This window comes from Notolepis coatsorum (assembly GCF_963971535.1).
Source record: "Notolepis coatsorum genome assembly, chromosome: 1".
Lineage (NCBI taxonomy): Eukaryota > Metazoa > Chordata > Actinopteri > Aulopiformes > Paralepididae > Notolepis > Notolepis coatsorum.
In genome coordinates, this window is record NC_140165.1 from 141,328,332 (window position 1) to 141,345,079 (window position 16,748).

Consider the following 16,748-nt stretch of genomic DNA (forward strand, 5'->3'; position numbering starts at 1 on the left):
GCCCGATGGCAGGGTTAATAGCTATTAATCCAAAAGCCCGTTGGCATAGATGATAGCTAGTTAGCTCCGTTTGTACGTGAAGCTAACCCGCAGGCGGTCTCCAATGAGTAGTTATATCCAAACGTCGCTGGGTTTAACTATAAGTCTCTCCACGTTACTTCGCTTACACAAGTCACTATACTGTGCCAATAATGGCTCGACAATATTATAGTGGTATCTAATTAGCCATGTGGCTCTCTATAACGATACACTGCTCTCGGTCTGTGTACAACTGCACCAGACGTCTTCTCTCTCGCTCTGTTAGTTTTCCTGTTAATGCTGCTGCTGCACGTCTTCTCCACACACACTCTATATTAGTTCCCTGTGGACTCAGCCTGTTCACCTGTACAGATCAATGCGCTCTCTCGATTGTCCGGGCATGCCTAAACATGTTCTGAAACATGTCTAGAGGGGGCGCGTGCCTGGCGCCTACGGCGTTAAGAATGGGACATATACAATGAGGCGAATGATAAGTACTGTTAGGCAAACAGATGACGTAAAGATATATATCCTATATATATAAACAATATATAAGTTATACAAAATAATAAACGCAGACTTTCAGTGTTAATCTGGACCTTCAGAACAGCCGCCCCCTAATTAGTCCGAACCTAATTAGTAAATAAAATGTGGGGCACAGATTAATATTAAGAGTCAAGTCAACTTCTCCATAATGGGCTGTGGGGAGTTGGAATAATCTATAAAGTCGGTGGGTTATCGTCGTCGTCAGGGGGGTCAGGGAACGCAGGAAGCTCCATCAACTAAGCTACTGGTCTGGTATAAGTCCGCCCTTGGACGATGACTTCTGCCGCTCTGACCTTCCCATCTGAACCATTAATCACTCTGCTCACACGGCCGGCTGGCCACGTAGCTTGGGGTAGTGACTGGTCTATTATCATCACGACGGTACCCACGGTCAGGTTGTCCCTGTCTTTCACCCACTTCTGACGGGCTGGAAGGGAGGGTAAGTAGCGTAGGAGGAAGCGGGCCCAAGACTGGTCGGTCAGTACTTGGCTGTGTCTCCACATCCTCCGTCCATTCATCTCGTCCTGTCTGTACACAGTCCGAGGAAGGGCAGGGTCCGGCCGCCCCATCAAGGAGGTAGTTTGGGGTGATGGGGTCGATGTCAGCTACGTCGCTTGGAACGTAGCCGAGGGGCTTGGAGTTCAGAACTCCCTCTTCTCGAGCCCTCAGGTAGGCCACTGATCCGTAAGCCACTTCTGAGGCGTCGCTGAAGACGTGCAAGTCTATCTGACACGTCTCCAGTCGCACGGTAGAAGGGAAGTAGCTCCGCGGGATGGCCACCTCGCGGAGTAAGACAAGTTCATCCTCCCACTCTCTCCATGTGGTGGCTAGGTGCTCGGGTATGGGGTCGTCCCAGCCCTGCTCCTTGGCCCACAGTTCTCTCACCAGCATCTTCGCCCGGGTGGTGTAGGGGAGGATACACCCCATTGGGTCGTACTGGCTGGCGAGTGTTCGGTACACACTCCGCCGAGTGGTCAGTCTAGTCGTGGACGTCTCCTGATCCGTCTTCAGAGGTGTGTGTCGGTAGTGAAGCGAGTCCGTCTTGAAGCGCCAGACGAGGCCCAGGGTCATCTCTTGCGCTTCGCCTGGGGTGTGCGCCATCCAGGTCTCGCTGCTCGCGGCCTTGGTCTCTGGAGGGAGGTGCCGGAGAACTTGAGGGTCGCTACTGGCCCACTGTCGGAGGTCGAATCCACCTTTGGCTAATGAAGCCCGTAGCTTCAGTAGGATGCTCTCTGCTTCTTCTGGCGTGGATACGCTCTGTAGACAGTTGTCCACGGAGAAACTTCGTTCAACGCTGTGTCGGACATCATCGTCGGCTCCTGGGTCTTCGGCCACGTGCTTCTGTAACGCGAGCGTGGCGCAGCACGGGCTGCAGGTGGTGCCGAAGGGGAGTACCTCCCATTGGTATATCGAGGGTTGTTCGTCGTCGAGCCTCTCCCTCCACAGAAACCTCAGTAAAGGCTTGTCTTCCTCCACCAGTCGAACTTGTAGGAACATCCCCTTGATGGGGGATCCTTGGCGAGGCGCCGCTCAGTGCTCTGTAGGTAGTGGTGCGTCGCTCCCTTAGGCACATGCAGAGTGGGCATCCCTTCCCGCCTCAAGAGTGGGGTCGCGTATCTTAGCACTCCGTCGACCTCGACCCTCGTAGTCTTCTGCTCGAGTAGAGCTATGGCATACTTGTCCTCTTTGGATCTAACCATCTTGCGTTCGTTCTTGAATGGCAGCGAGTCTAGTGTCCATAGCCTCTCAACGTGCTGTAGGAGGGTATTGTCTGTGTCGCTCACCTTGGTGTAAAGGCAGCGTGTGGACGTTGGTCGGCTGGAAGGCCCGGAGAGGGGGCCCTGGAGCGTCCACCCCAGTCGGGTCTTAACCGCGGCTGGGCATCCTCTGGGTCCGATGTGGATCGCATCAGTTGAGACAATGAGGTCCGCGTGGTCGGAGCCAATGAGTAGGGTCGGCGTAGCGCCGCTGATGAGCGGTGTGGGCAGTTGGCGTAGGTGGTCGTACTTTTCCCTCAGCTGTGGGATGGGGTAATCGTAGCGTGACAAACCTATGTCGTAACTTGTGAACGCCTTGCTGATGCTGTACCGCTTCTCAGGCTGGTCGATCGCTGCAATGGTGAACGAGACGTTTTCACCTTTGATTGTCTTTAAGTCTCGACGAATGGTACGGAGGGTCATGGTCTCCTCTGGACCCCGCAGGTCCAACTGGGTCGCGGCGGAGGCGAGGAGTAGTGTCTTCTCCGACCCGTCGTCGAGGACGGCGTAGGTGTCGAGTACCTTGTCCCCGTGACTGAGGAGTACTCGTACCACCTTGAGGAGCACCCTGGAGCTCCCACTCTTCGCGGGGTCGATGTAGAGTACTTCTGCTCTCGAGTTGCTTTGTGGAGCTGGGTTTCGCTTGTTGCTCTTGTGCAGTGCTTCGAGGTGAGCGCCGTCACACTTGCCACACTTCTTCTTAAGGCGGTATTCTGCTGCCATGTGGCCGCGCGCGCAGCGGAAGCAGCGGCGGTTAGCTTTAATCCACTGACTTACTTCGACGGTGGTCAGTTTCTTGAATGCGTCGCACTGTGACAGCCAGTGTTCGTTGTCGCAGTATTGACATGCGATCTTCCATTTCCCCTTGGCGGGGGGGTTGTGACTCTTCTGTCGTGACACCGACTCGGCCTGGTGCATCACTGTGATGGGCCTGCTTTGGTCTTTAAACCTCCTCGGTCCCTCTTTAATGTTCGAGCCACCCCATGCGAAGGTGTCAATTCTTAGGCTGCTAACCTCCCTGGCTAGGAAGTCAGCAAGATCTAGCAGTGACTGTTCTGGGCCATTCGGGTCACGGTAGTTTCTTTGCCGCCGAAAACGTTCTTGGCGGAATGGGGGGAGCTTCTCCAATATGTGCTCCACGTTGGAGTTGGCATAAAACTCGTACATCCCCTTCTCTCGTTGGGACCCGAGCATCCCTACTAGGGACTGTACTTTGACGGATAGGTCGTCCAGGGCTCGATTGTCTCTAGCCGGGGGGAGACGTTCGATCTCACGTATCTCCTGAATGACATAGTCCCATGTGCGTCCGTAACGTGCGTCGAGGGCAACCAGGGCGTCAGAATAGGGAGTTTGTGAATTGGAGTATGCCAGCGCTATGTTGTGCGCTCTAGTTACCTTGAGGTGCTTAAGGAGAATGGCATACTTGTATGACTCGTCCTGTACTCCGGACATAATTGTCTCTAGGCACATACGCAGCTCGGTGTACTGCGCTCGGTCTTCTCTTGTGAAGTCTGGGAATGTGGGTGTCCCAATGTAGGGTGCCATGGATGGCTGCGACACTGACGCACGTGGGGGGGAGAGGCATCCGTGGCGAGTCTCCCTGTACGTTGGGTCGTTGGTTCGTGCTGGGCGGGAACCAGGGGGTGGGTTCCCAGGCACTATTCCTTGGTGCCGTCTGGTGCTCGAACTCCCCACTGGGGCGTGTTGGGGGTTCATAACGCAGCGTGTCGGGACTGAGACCGGGGCTGCGCTGAGCCTCCTGGTCTGAGATGGGGTAGTGCGGGTGGGCTTTCTGTCCTCCCTCGTCCTCCATCAGGCTTTGTAGTCGCTCGGCTAGCTGCTCTGCGACGTAAGCAGGTTCTTCCCGTAGGCGGGGTCCCGTGTAGCTCTGTCGGGGAGGGGAGGGTGCCCTCGACCCTTGTCGTGATGATCTCCGGGAGCTCCGGGTGGAGGAGTGGGGAGTCCCATTCTGGAGCGCTTGCGTCATCATTTGTGCTTGTAGACGGTCTCGCTCCGCCTCGCGCTGCGCATGGGCGCGGCCTCGCTCTGCCTCGCGCTGCGCATTGGCTGCGTCGCGCTGCGCATTGGCGCGGTCTCGCTCCATGTTTTCTTCAGCCTGGAGGCGCCTCTCTTCCAGTCTGATGGTCATCGTGGCGTGAGCCTGGAGGCGACTCTCTTCCAGTCTGAGATGTTCGCGCTCACTTTCTCGTTGCGCCTGGAGGCGGTCACGCTCACCCTGGAGGCGATCCCTTTCCGCCGAAGCGGTTATCGTGGCGATCAGGACTTGCGCTAGCCTCTGGTCGGCCTCGCTTGGTGATGACGCTGATGATGGTGATTTGGAGTTGGCAGGGCTTGGCGGTGACCTATAATAATAATAATAATAATACTTTGTTTTATATAGCGCCTTTCAGAGGACCCAAGGTCGCTTTACATAAGACCTGGTCTCCTCACGCGCTCCGAGGTCCATCTCGGAGGCGCTGTACTTTGTCTTCTCCCGCGCTCCGAGGTCCATCTCGGGGGCGCGGTGCTCTTTACTCTGGTGCGCTCCGAGGTCCATCTCGGGGGCGCATTCTTTACCTTCTTGCGCTCCGAGGTCCATCTCGGGGGCGCGGCGTTCTATGGGTATAGTCAAGTCATGCCCCGCTTGTCCCCCCCCCGTAAGCTAAGTTAGTTTCAATTAAACTAGCTTGGGTCTCTACTTCTGGTGTTGACAGGTCGATAAGGTTGGGCATACTTGAGCTACCAATGTTATCCTTGCTTAACGTACTCGTAGATAAGTTAGGGGGTAACTCTACGGCGTAGCCCTCCAAGTGGGGAGGGGGCTGACGCTGGCGCCTAGGGCGCTCTAATGGGGGAGAGCCGATTGGAGAGTGTCCGCCGCTGGCCATATTATCACTAATATTATTATTATTACTGATACCATCCGGCTCGAAGGACCAATTGTAGCTAAGGGGCTACACAAGCCTGACTGTATTGAGATATGTTAGATTAAACCACTGCTAAAGAATATGTTAATGGCCAGACAGTATAAGTACACAAAATGGTGGACACTCTATTAACGGCGCGGGGACAGGGATACAAGTAGAACAAGCATTTTAATAGTCATAGCAACATACATAGTATATATCACGGTTCTCTTTTAATAATAGAATGTCAGTGCAACAAAGTCAGCGGTAACGATAGTTCCTATTAGGGCTGCAACTAATGACTAATTTGGTAGTCGACTAATCTGTCGATTATTTTTTCGATTAGTCAACTAATCGAAAACCAATTATGTAAACAAAAAACAAAAAAATATATATATATTTTTTTTAAACTACCTATCTTTGTGAAAGTGGCTTCTCAGCTCTGGTCCAGCTGAAGACAGAGCAGAGGAACATATTGGACATTGAGCATGACCTCAGAGTTGCTTGTCTACCATCACCCCAGACTTTGAGACTCTTGTCAGGACCAAACAACAACATCATAACATGATGATCCCATAGCAAATTAAAATAATGACTCATGAAACATTTGAATTTGGATCTTAAGCCACTTTAAATGAAAATGTATTTGAAGAACAATACAGCAATCACTCATAACAAGATAAATAAATTAAATAAGACAAATTAAAGTGGAAGTGTACTTTAAATAACTAAAAAAATAATAATAAAAAAGAAAAATAACTAGCAGCATCTGCTCCCAGCACCGCGGCTGATGGGGCTGTAACTTGGTCCAGGACCAGGAGGGTGACGTGGAACAGCTGTAAGGGGAGAGGGGGATGAGTCAGATCAGACAGACTTCTAGGTCTTTTGTTTGCTGTGTGTGAGAGGAGTCCGTGTGTGTATGTGTGTGTGTCTTACTCTGATCGCTGTGTGAGTGAGAGGAGTGTGTGTACTGTGTAATTTGTGTGTGTGTCTTACTCTGATCGCTGTGTGAGTGAGAGGTGTGTACTGTGTAATTTGTGTATGTGTGTGTGTCTTACTCTGATCGCTGTGTGTGAGTGAGAGGAGTGTGAATGTGTGTGTGTCTTACTCTGATTGCTGTGTGTGAGAGAGAGGAGTGTGAATGTGTGTGTGTCTTACTCTGATCGCTGTGTGTGAGTGAGAGGAGTGTGTATGTGTGTGTCTTACTCTGATCGCTGTGTGTGAGTGAGAGGAGTGCGTGTGTAATGTATTGTGTGTCTAGTCTGATCATCATCTCCTGCAGGGGAACAATGTTTTCAATGTCCAAAATTTGCTATGGGATCATCATGTTATGATGTTGTCTGGAACCCTGAGAAGCCACTCTCACAAAGATAGGTAGTGCACAAAAAAAAAAAAAAAAAAAAAAATTAAATAATTTTTTTATGACTAATCGACGCAACAATTTCTCGTCGACGATTTTTTATAATCGACGTCGTCGATTATGTGGACTAATCGTTGCAGCCCTAGTTCCTATACTACGGATACTCGACCGGTGGAGCTCTGAATGGAGTGAGACGAAGCAAGGCGGTACAGGGAAAAGCAAGATGGTGGCTGGAGACGGTGGTTCTCTCTAGAGCTCCTGCTCCAGAGAAACTGTAGACTGGTGGGATAATCCTGTCGTCACTGGGAGAAGGGGTCTCGTACGGAACCGGTCCTTGTATTCCTAGCGCCCGATGGCAGGGTTAATAGCTATTAATCCAAAAGCCCGTTGGCATAGATGATAGCTAGTTAGCTCCGTTTGTACGTGAAGCTAACCCGCAGGCGGTCTCCAATGAGTAGTTATATCCAAACGTCGCTGGGTTTAACGATAAGTCTCTCCACGTTACTTCGCTTACACAAGTCACTATACTGTGCCAATAATGGCTCGACAATATTATAGTGGTATCTAATTAGCCATGTGGCTCTCTATAACGATACACTGCTCTCGGTCTGTGTACAACTGCACCAGACGTCTTCTCTCTCGCTCTGTTAGTTTTCCTGTTAATGCTGCTGCTGCACGTCTTCTCCACACACACTCTATATTAGTTCCCTGTGGACTCAGCCTGTTCACCTGTACAGATCAATGCGCTCTCTCGATTGTCCGGGCATGCCTAAACATGTTCTGAAACATGTCTAGAGGGGGCGCGCGCCTGGCGCCTACGGCGTTAAGAATGGGACATATACAATGAGGCGAATGATAAGTACTGTTAGGCAAACAGATGACGTAAATATATATATCCTATATATATAAACAATATATAAGTTATACAAAATAATAAACAGACTTTCAGTGTTAATCTGGACCTTCAGAACAGTGTTACAAGTGTAGACGGGAGGAAACAGTGTTACTGTAGTGTTACTAGTGTAGACGAGAGGAAACTGTGTTACTGTAGTATTACTAGTGTAGATGAGAGGAAACTGTGCTGGACCAACCTCTTCACTAACATGAGCTGGGGAGTAAATCCAATGCCAATAAGCTACATAAGAGAGGCTGTCTGGCCAGTAAACAGAGCACTCAGTCCCATGCTGAGCACAATCCACAATCAACATCCATTCATCCTCAATGAAGCCAGAAGGAGAGACATGTTTTGACATTTAAAAGCTCACATTTGGATCACTTTATTTCACTGGTTGTGGACAAAAAAAGATAAATCAACAGAACACCAACACACAGTACATTTACTGAATTTATATAGCGCTTTTATCCAAAGCGCTTTACAACTTATGCCCCACATTCACCAATTCACTCACAGATTCACACAATGACCGCAAGGGGTTCATCAGGATATAATGATAATATAATAATAATAATGCAGGACCTGTTGCAGAGGTCTTTATTTGGCATGCAACGACACTCAATGTTTTAGTGGTACACACAGCGGTTAGTTTAGCACACACACCGGAACACACACGCATGCATTGTCTATTTAGGATCGCAGATGCGATTTGTCTCTGCGATTAACCCATCCCGTCGTCCTTCCCCCCCAAGGGCAGCCGGGAGCAGACAGGCGTCAACGTGAGCCGCGCCAGGGGACCAATCCAAGTGCTCCTGTCCGTCTTCGTCAAGGACGCCACAGCGTTAGCGATCTGTTGTTGTGCATGTTTTTCCATTGGGTTTATCTTATCGGGGGGGAAACCCTTGCGAGCACGGGGAGAACATGCAAACTCCACACAGAAAGGCCTGGGAGATAACCCACCTGGGTACCTGGCATCATGGAAACCTGGTCCCCAAGCGGGAATCGAACCCTGGACCTTCTTGCTGTGAGGCAACAGTGTTAACCACTACACCACCGTGCCGGATCAGTTATGGATTAAGTGTCTTGCTCAAGGACAATTCCACACACTGACGAGAGGAGCTGGAATCGAACCAGGAACTAACAGGACATCATTCACACGCTGCACACTTTTCAAGTACTGTATATCATGATATCAGTGTTTCTTTAGTAGTACACAGAGTTAATAGAAACTTCTGCCTTGTCTTTTCTCAAGATGGAGGAAGAAAAGGAGAAGGAGAGAGATAGAGAGAGAGAGAGAGAGAGAGAGAGAGAGAGAGAGAGAGAGAGAGAGAGAGAGAGAGAGAGAGAGAGAGAGAGAGAGAGAGAGAGAGAGAGAGAGAGAGAGAGAGAGAGAGAGAGAGAGAGAGAGAGAGAGAGAGAGAGAGAGAGAGAGAGAGAGAGAGAGAGAGAGAGAGAGAGACAAACAAGACTAAGAGTCTGGTTAGCAACCCCTATAAGTCGTGCTGGTCCTAACACCAGATCAAAGTGGTTGAACCGACCGACTGTCCAACCGAGTGTCATTGCCATCTTTAGAGCCCCGCATTCTCCTCAGAGTACTCAATGGCCTCCTTAGTACCCCGTACCCCTAAGAGCCCTTAGCATCCTCCTCCTCCTTGACCTGAGTGCTGCCTTTGATACCGTGAGCCACAACATCCTGCTGACTAGACTTGAAGACCTCGGTTGGCTCCGATCTTACATCTCCCAACAGATCACACTCCATTTCACTTCACAACCACTCCTCTGTCACACTTGAGCCCCATATCTGCCAAAGTGTCAAAAGAAAACCTCTTTATACAATGGCATGCAAATTTCTTGATTCTGATTGGCTGAAACAGTCAAGTTAGACGTTGTTATTTAGTATAACACACTCCACGTGACCCCAGATCCCTCCCACAACCAAATAACTTTTTTTTTCTGTCTGAATGAATCCGCCATAGATAGACAAATGGAAGTATGAATAGCCTTTGAACGAATCCTCCAAAAAAGATAGTCAACTGGAATATGTTAGTTCGTTACACATATGTTGGATTATGTAATTGGTTTGTCATGACCCATTGTGAAACAAAAGAAAAATTGCGGACTTAAAAAAAAAAAAAAAATGGCCGTCGATCTTTTTTTAATTTATTTTTGTCAGACCATTGGATTTGATTGATTGAACATTTTATTAACAGATTGCAGAATGGGTACAATACAGTACGGCTCAATAGGGAGGTATAGTGGTTACGTCATTGCAATTTTTCGTGTTCCACCATCTGTCCAACGCAATGTATTTCCCCATTGCCCATTTCTAAATCGTCTCGTTTAAAACAAATAAAGCATTAACATTGGCATGGTGTACCTTTCTGTGCTTATTCATCCACAATCTATAGCTCAACATGAAAACATTCGCAATTAATCATAAAAAAATGCTTAAACAATAATGTTAGTGATAGAAGGGAACTCATTTTGTGCAAAAATTTTAAGCTTTTCAATTTCCATGTGGCAGAATTGTTACAATAGCAGATAATCCATTTTCCCAATGATAAATCCCTATACGGGTGGAACAACCAGTGCCATCAGACTACACCTCCCTATACACACAATTGTTAAGGGGATGCAGACCAGAGAAAGACTTTCGTCTTGTTTACATCAGGGTCCCCCATTTTCAATTCATCATAACATATATGACATACATGACATACAGATAGACAGTACTGCTACATATATACATTCATGACATATCAGATTTACAAATACAGTACTGTTTGTGATACAAAAATAGTCTAAAAAAGAGTATATACATTTGACGAAGAAACTGTACATTGGAGGAGGTTGGGTAGGTGGGGTGGGGTGGGGAACCTGTACATTGGAGGTGGTTGGGGGGGGGGGGGGGGGGGGGGTTGGGTAGGCGGGTGGGGTAACTGTACATTGGATTATCGACAAAACCTTAATTGGTCCCAAGAGGAGGGTCTCGTGTATTATTGGGTTAGGAGTGATCTAATGAGTATAACACACTCCTGCGCGTGATGTAATGCTTAATAATGCCCTGCTGCTGAAACCCTGATCCACACCTTCATATCCTCCCGTCTTGACTAATGCAACTCACTCCTCTATGGCATCAGTGCTGCTCCACCATTAGACTCCAACTGGTCCATCTGCCAGACTTCAGTTCTAACTCACACCAACATCCTGGCACCACATCACCTCAGTACTAAAAAAGACCTCCACTGTCTTCCTGTCTTCCACCGGTTCAACTACTGTACATCCTGGCGTTCACCTACAAAGCCCTTGACCAACTGGTCCCACCCTATATGTCACAACCTCCTCTCCCCTTTGCAGCTTTGGGACAGACGGTAGACTTGATTGACAGGCAGACAGTGTTCTCAGTGTTGAGAAAATAAGACACAATCAATCAGAGAACAAAAGGCACCATGGTGGAGAGATATAGCCTTAATCCATGATAATACTGACTGTGTTTTGCAAACTGAACTATATTGTCCCCAGGTGGAGGGACTGTTATGGGGTCCGAACAAACAGACCCATTGAGAGAGAAGGCAGTCTGGTGAGCCTAGCAGATTGCAGTGCTACAGTACAAGGCATAGATATATATATAAACACTAGATGACTCACCCACACTGCTGGCCAACGGAGACCGACCATCTTGCTGCAGGGCAGCATGCCCACTAGGGCTGGACGGTATGGTCTAAAATTTATATCACGGTATAATTTGAAGCATAGACGGTAACGGTATATATCACGGTATATTCTTATCTTAAAATGTCGATATAAATTCTTCTGAAGGGGTAAAACACTGGTATGGCAGCTATTACTGTACTCTTGTATTACTAGGGCATATTTCACATAGTACAGAGGTATTTTAAGAACATTTATTGTGCAAAACTGCAATAGAAAAATGCAAAACCTTTTCTCAAGTTACTTCCATCTCTGAAAAACTGAAAATAAAAACTACAGCAGGACAGGAGGTTTCTTTCCCTCAAACAATTCAAACACAATACAACTGCAACATAACTTAACTTTAGTGTACATGTTTGACACGTAGAGAGAGAGAGAGAGCGAGAGCGAGAGCGAGAGCGAGAGAGAGAGAGAGAGAGAGAGAGAGAGAGAGAGAGAGAGAGAGAGAGAGATGTAATAGGTTTGAGTTTGAGGTTGACAAGCTGGATGTAGCCAATTACTTAAACATTTTCTTCACAAACAGCCACAACACTGGTAAACAAACTACCCTCCCACTCAGGGCATTATGGGGTAGAACACATAGTAGCATACTACAAGAACCTAGGGGTCCACAAAGACGACTTCAAACTGGAAATGGTAACAACAGATGAGGTACTCAAAAAACTGAGCGCCCTCCAACCGAACAAGGCCACTGGCCATGACAACATCCCCTCCAAATTCCTCAGAGACTCAGCAGCCGCCATCACCCCAGTCATCACGCACATAATAAACCTCTCCATAAAACAGGGACACGTCCCCAAGGACTTCAAAATTGCAAGAGTAACACCCCTGCACAAAAAGTGCAGCAAATTGATTGACAAGCTAAAAGCAATTGGTTTTGGTAGTCTATCAGTGAGCTGGATGCAATCCTACCTGGAGGGGAGAGAACAGATGGTGGAGGTAAACGGTACCCTATCCCCCCCCCCCCTCACAGTGAGCTGTGGTGTTCCACAAGGAAGCATACTAGGACCGCTACTGTTCCTAATTTATGCAAATGACATGTCGTCAGCTTGTGACTGCAACTTGTTCCTGTTTGTGGACGACTCAGCCCTCCTGGTCTCTGACAAGAACAAGTTACAGGTTGAAAAAACCCTCAGCTCGGAACTAAAAATTACAAACATCTCAAAACAAACTGGTCAGACTACTGCTTGACCTTACTCCTAGAACCCACCTCACCCCTGCCCACTTTGACAACCTAGGATAGGATGGCTTAGAGTAGACGACAGAGTACAGCAACTTGCAATGGGCCTGGTCTACAAGATACACTACACAACCAAGGTACCCATGTACATGTCAAAACTCAAAATACTTCCCAAAGGTCAATGAATACCACGATCACAACACCAGAGGGAGCTCCACAAACCATGTTAAACCCAGATTCGGCTCAAACAAGGGACTAAACACGTTTCGCAATTATGCCACATCAATGTGGAACGCCCTACCCAAAGCTGTAAAGGAATGTGAATCACTACCCACTTTCAAAACCACTCTCAAAGAACACCTATGGGAGGCTGCAATTCGAAACTGGCCCCTGTAAATTTCCTAACCCAACCCCCTCCAATGTACAGTAAATTACCAAGTATGGTTGTCAATATTCCAATGTACAGTTTTGCTTGTACAGTTGTACAGTGTGTGTTGAACCTCTGTTGTCAAGCCTCGTCAATATACCCCCCCCCCCCTCCTCACTAATGGAACTGTGCCGCAGAGTCACGTTAGAACGTTAGCTTAGTGGCTAACGTGAGTTAGCTTTGCGGTAGCCCCTTTCGTGACTGTGATGCAAGCCTTGGATCAGTCACGAAAGGGGCTAGCTTAATGGCTAACGTGAGTTAGCTTAGCGGCTAACGTTAGCCCCGTTGCTGTGCTAAAGCAAGTCTCCTCTCAGCCTCCTTAGCCAAATTGCTATTATGGCAAGGTCCGTGAACAAGTGGAGAAAAACTCAGTACAATTAAACACTATGCAACGACCACTGCAAACGGCGAGTGAATCATCAAATAACGTTAACGGCATTGCTACTGCTGTGACTAGCTGCTCTATACCGGTCACAAGGTATGAAGGTATAGTCAAAATCCATACCGTAGCGCAAATTCATACCGCTTATACCGTATACCGTTTATACCGTCCACCCCTAACGCCCACTCATAACATAAATGTCTATAGTTTTTGTTAAAAACGTCAGAGATGTAGTTATCATACTGCATACTTATAATGGACTTTCATATAATTTTTTTTTTATTTAATAAAGAATTCTTCCAGTGAAGAATCATAGCCACGTTGATAACGTTTGTAATAAACCAAACCGTTTGTAAATCCGTCAAGATTTCAGCGAGTTAAGAGTATTTTTGTTTGTGCAGATCATAATCCTTTCTGCGCCAAACCCGAGAAAAGTCGGGTTTCCCCGCCAGCGCCATACCCGAGAATTATCGGGTTTTGATCCTTTGATCTTTTTTCTTTGATCCCCGTTCTATACACTCAGCCGGAGCTCTCTGGGTCTCCTTGGCACATCTGCCTATGTTGGAATTGCAATGACGATCGAATCTCACCAGGTGGCAGTACCTTTTGAACTGGGACACTTTAAAAAAATAAAAATGTGTCTGCAAGAACTCCTCCCATTCAGAGGACAGAGCGACAGAGCGATCGCTCTGAGATTTTATTGCCTCAACCCTATTTCCCGTAGTGGTCTGCAAGGGCCATTAAGGGAAATTAAGCCTGTGCCCCGCCCGAGCCCATGACATTCAGGCCCTGCCCGACAATAAGCCCGACTGTAATGCAACATTTGAAGCCCTAGCCCGAATGAAACCCTGATTTTTATTTTCTTATTTAGACTTACATTTAAAAAAAATTGTTTTAAATATTCGAAACACGGTTTTATATGAACTTAATAAATAAACTAAAACGAAAATGTCCAATAGGTCTGCCTAAATAACAGATAGACGCATATCGCGCTGAAAACTAACAAGCATTATATTATAGCCAAATATACATTTTTGTTTTTGTTTTAGATATTCGAAACACTGTTTATATATTAACTTAATAAATAAACAAAAACGAAAATGTCCAATAGGTCTGCCTAAATAACGCATATTACGCTGAAAACTAAGAAGCATTCTTATTCTTATTAGAATGCCGTCGCAGTGCTCGCTTAGACTGACTCACACGGCAGCCTCGTAAAATGTATTGAAGGCTATATGGAATCTTCTTTGACACACACACACACACACACACACACGACACAATAGCCTACTCAGTCACTATACAAACAAACAGAAAACAGAAATCAGATTTCGAGCAGAGCAACATTTATATTATATAATGAAAGCACAACAGAACAGGGCAGCGGCGACCCACACCAGCAAATATTAATACATCAGACTCACCACTTCGCTGTTGATGTCAGCAACGCGTTGAAAAGAACGTTAACAAAACTTCGCCAACCGGCTACATACATCCAAGAAAAAAATTAAAACGTTCGCCAACTGGCTATATTCCAAGTAACTTCAAACAACCAATGCCACTTCGGTCCGGTTAATTTGTTCATCATCCACCTGAGGGCTTCATCACTCCCCTCGAGTTCTCCCTGCGGGCTGCGGTAATTACATCCAAATGTTTCCAAAAATGCAGCTTTCCAGACGCATTGGGAACTTTCAAAAGCTCTCCCTTTCCCTAATTCCATATCTGTTAACTTATCCATCGCGACTCAGAGAGACACGAGTCTCTGACTCTCTGATCTGTGATGACAGCTGGCGTGAAACTGAAACAGAAACTTATGGTTATCCTATAACCCTAGTTATATGAGTATAGCAAGCGCGGAATAAAAAAAAAAAAAAAGAAGGAGCTGCCCGGCCGAGCCCAAATTATTTATTTAAAAACAAAGCCCTACCCAGCCCGAACCCGTCGGGTCAGGTAGGGCCCCGTCGGGCTCGGGCAGGGTTGCAGTGCACTATACACGAGTATACACTTATACACGAGTAATCACGATGGCGATGGGATCACTGGGGATTATTCTTTTTGGAGTACCTTCTGGTAGGGCTGGGCGATAAAACGATAATGATAACTATCGCGATAAATTATTTCCTCGAAATAAACATGAAACGTGGTCGCAAAGTTTCGATATATCGATTTTCCAAGCTTGGATATGAGCACACCCACTAACAACCAATCAGTGAAGGAGATGGCCGAGAGCGAAGGAGACCCGCGCTGCACCTCTGGGTAGAGAGGTAGGACTCAAGGCTGGCTAGGATAATTAGCTTGCACGGCGCTATTTTATATATTTACGTGCCGAGTATGTGTGTGGCGTGAATTCTGATGCCACGGTTATAGTAGTGTGTGGTATACGGTGGACGTCGTTGCAATGTATTGGGGTGGAACAGAGTATTTTAGGCATATTTAGTACATTGGAAACATGGCTGGCTAGGATAATTAGCTTGCACGGCGCAATTGTATAGTTTGGCTGGCTAGGATAATTAGCTTGCACGGCGCTATTTTATATATTTACGTGCCGAGTATGTGTGTGGCGTGAATTCTGATGCCACGGTTATAGTAGTGTGTGGTATACGGTGGACGTCGTTGCAATGTATTGGGGCGGAACAGAGTATTTTAGGGATATTTAGTACATTGTCATGGGATACACTGCTCGCTCTGGCTAACTGCTAACGTGCGCGGACTGATGACGACATCAACTCGAGACATTCGCAGCAGAAAAACAAGTCTATTAATAGCCCGTCCATCGGCGCCGGGCATAAGAAGTTAATTAAACTTGACAGACATTATATCGACGATAATTATCGATATCGAGTTATATGAAAATAATTTTATAATTTTATCGCGATAACGTTTTTGGCCATATCGCCCAGCCCTCTGGCTATTTTGCCAAACCTGAAACATGATTTTGTAGCGATCACAGTGTTGTATTTTACCGGACATAAACCATGCTTTTGGTAACGATCAGAGTTTTTAGTTAAAACGCCTGTCAAATGAGCCATACTATTGTCTCCATAGCTATAATACAGAACACAACAACACAATGGGTCTGCAAACATCGCTAAAATGGTCAATAACGCTGGCGCCATTGAGTAAAGATGGGAAAAGAGCGTGGCGCTCACTGAGTTAACAGAATAGTCCACCGAAGCCTGTGAACTACGCTGGAGACTCCGCCTTAAGCCATCTAGTGTTTATATCTATGGTACAAGGGGCTATGACTCAGCTGCTCAGGGTTTCACTGGGTGGGTTCATAATTCACCAGGCAGTATTTCCTGGAAAACTCAGATATCCCATGGACTATATATATAGTGTGTGTATGTGTATGCATACATATTTGCTTACTTGTGTGTGTGTGTGTGTGTGTGTGCGCACGCTCATGTTTTCTTGCCTGTGTGCGTGAATGTGCATGCGTGCGTGTGTATATACTATATACCGGTATGTGTGTGCGTGTGTGTGTGTATGTATGTGTATGTGTATGTGTGTGTGTGTGTGTGTGTGTGTTTTTTTTTCTTTTTTTTTTTTAGATTCTAAGCCCCCTG

General features: G+C 47.0%; 1 protein-coding gene across 3 annotated transcripts in view; it reads right to left on the reverse strand.

Moving 5' to 3' along the window:
* The window catches only part of LOC311230498 (DNA repair protein XRCC4-like), a 150,938-nt gene that overhangs the window by 54,727 nt on the left and 79,463 nt on the right, over positions 1-16,748 (reverse strand). Inside the window, exon 7 of one of the 3 annotated variants that reach the window (XM_084316789.1) lies at positions 5,935-6,063. The exons of the other annotated variants lie outside the window; for them this stretch is intronic. Coding sequence (XP_084172915.1) covers positions 5,987-6,063 — 77 coding nt within the window. The 3' untranslated portion in view covers positions 5,935-5,986. Of the gene's footprint in view, positions 1-5,934; positions 6,064-16,748 lie in introns of those variants that run through there. 3 annotated transcript variants of the gene reach the window in all.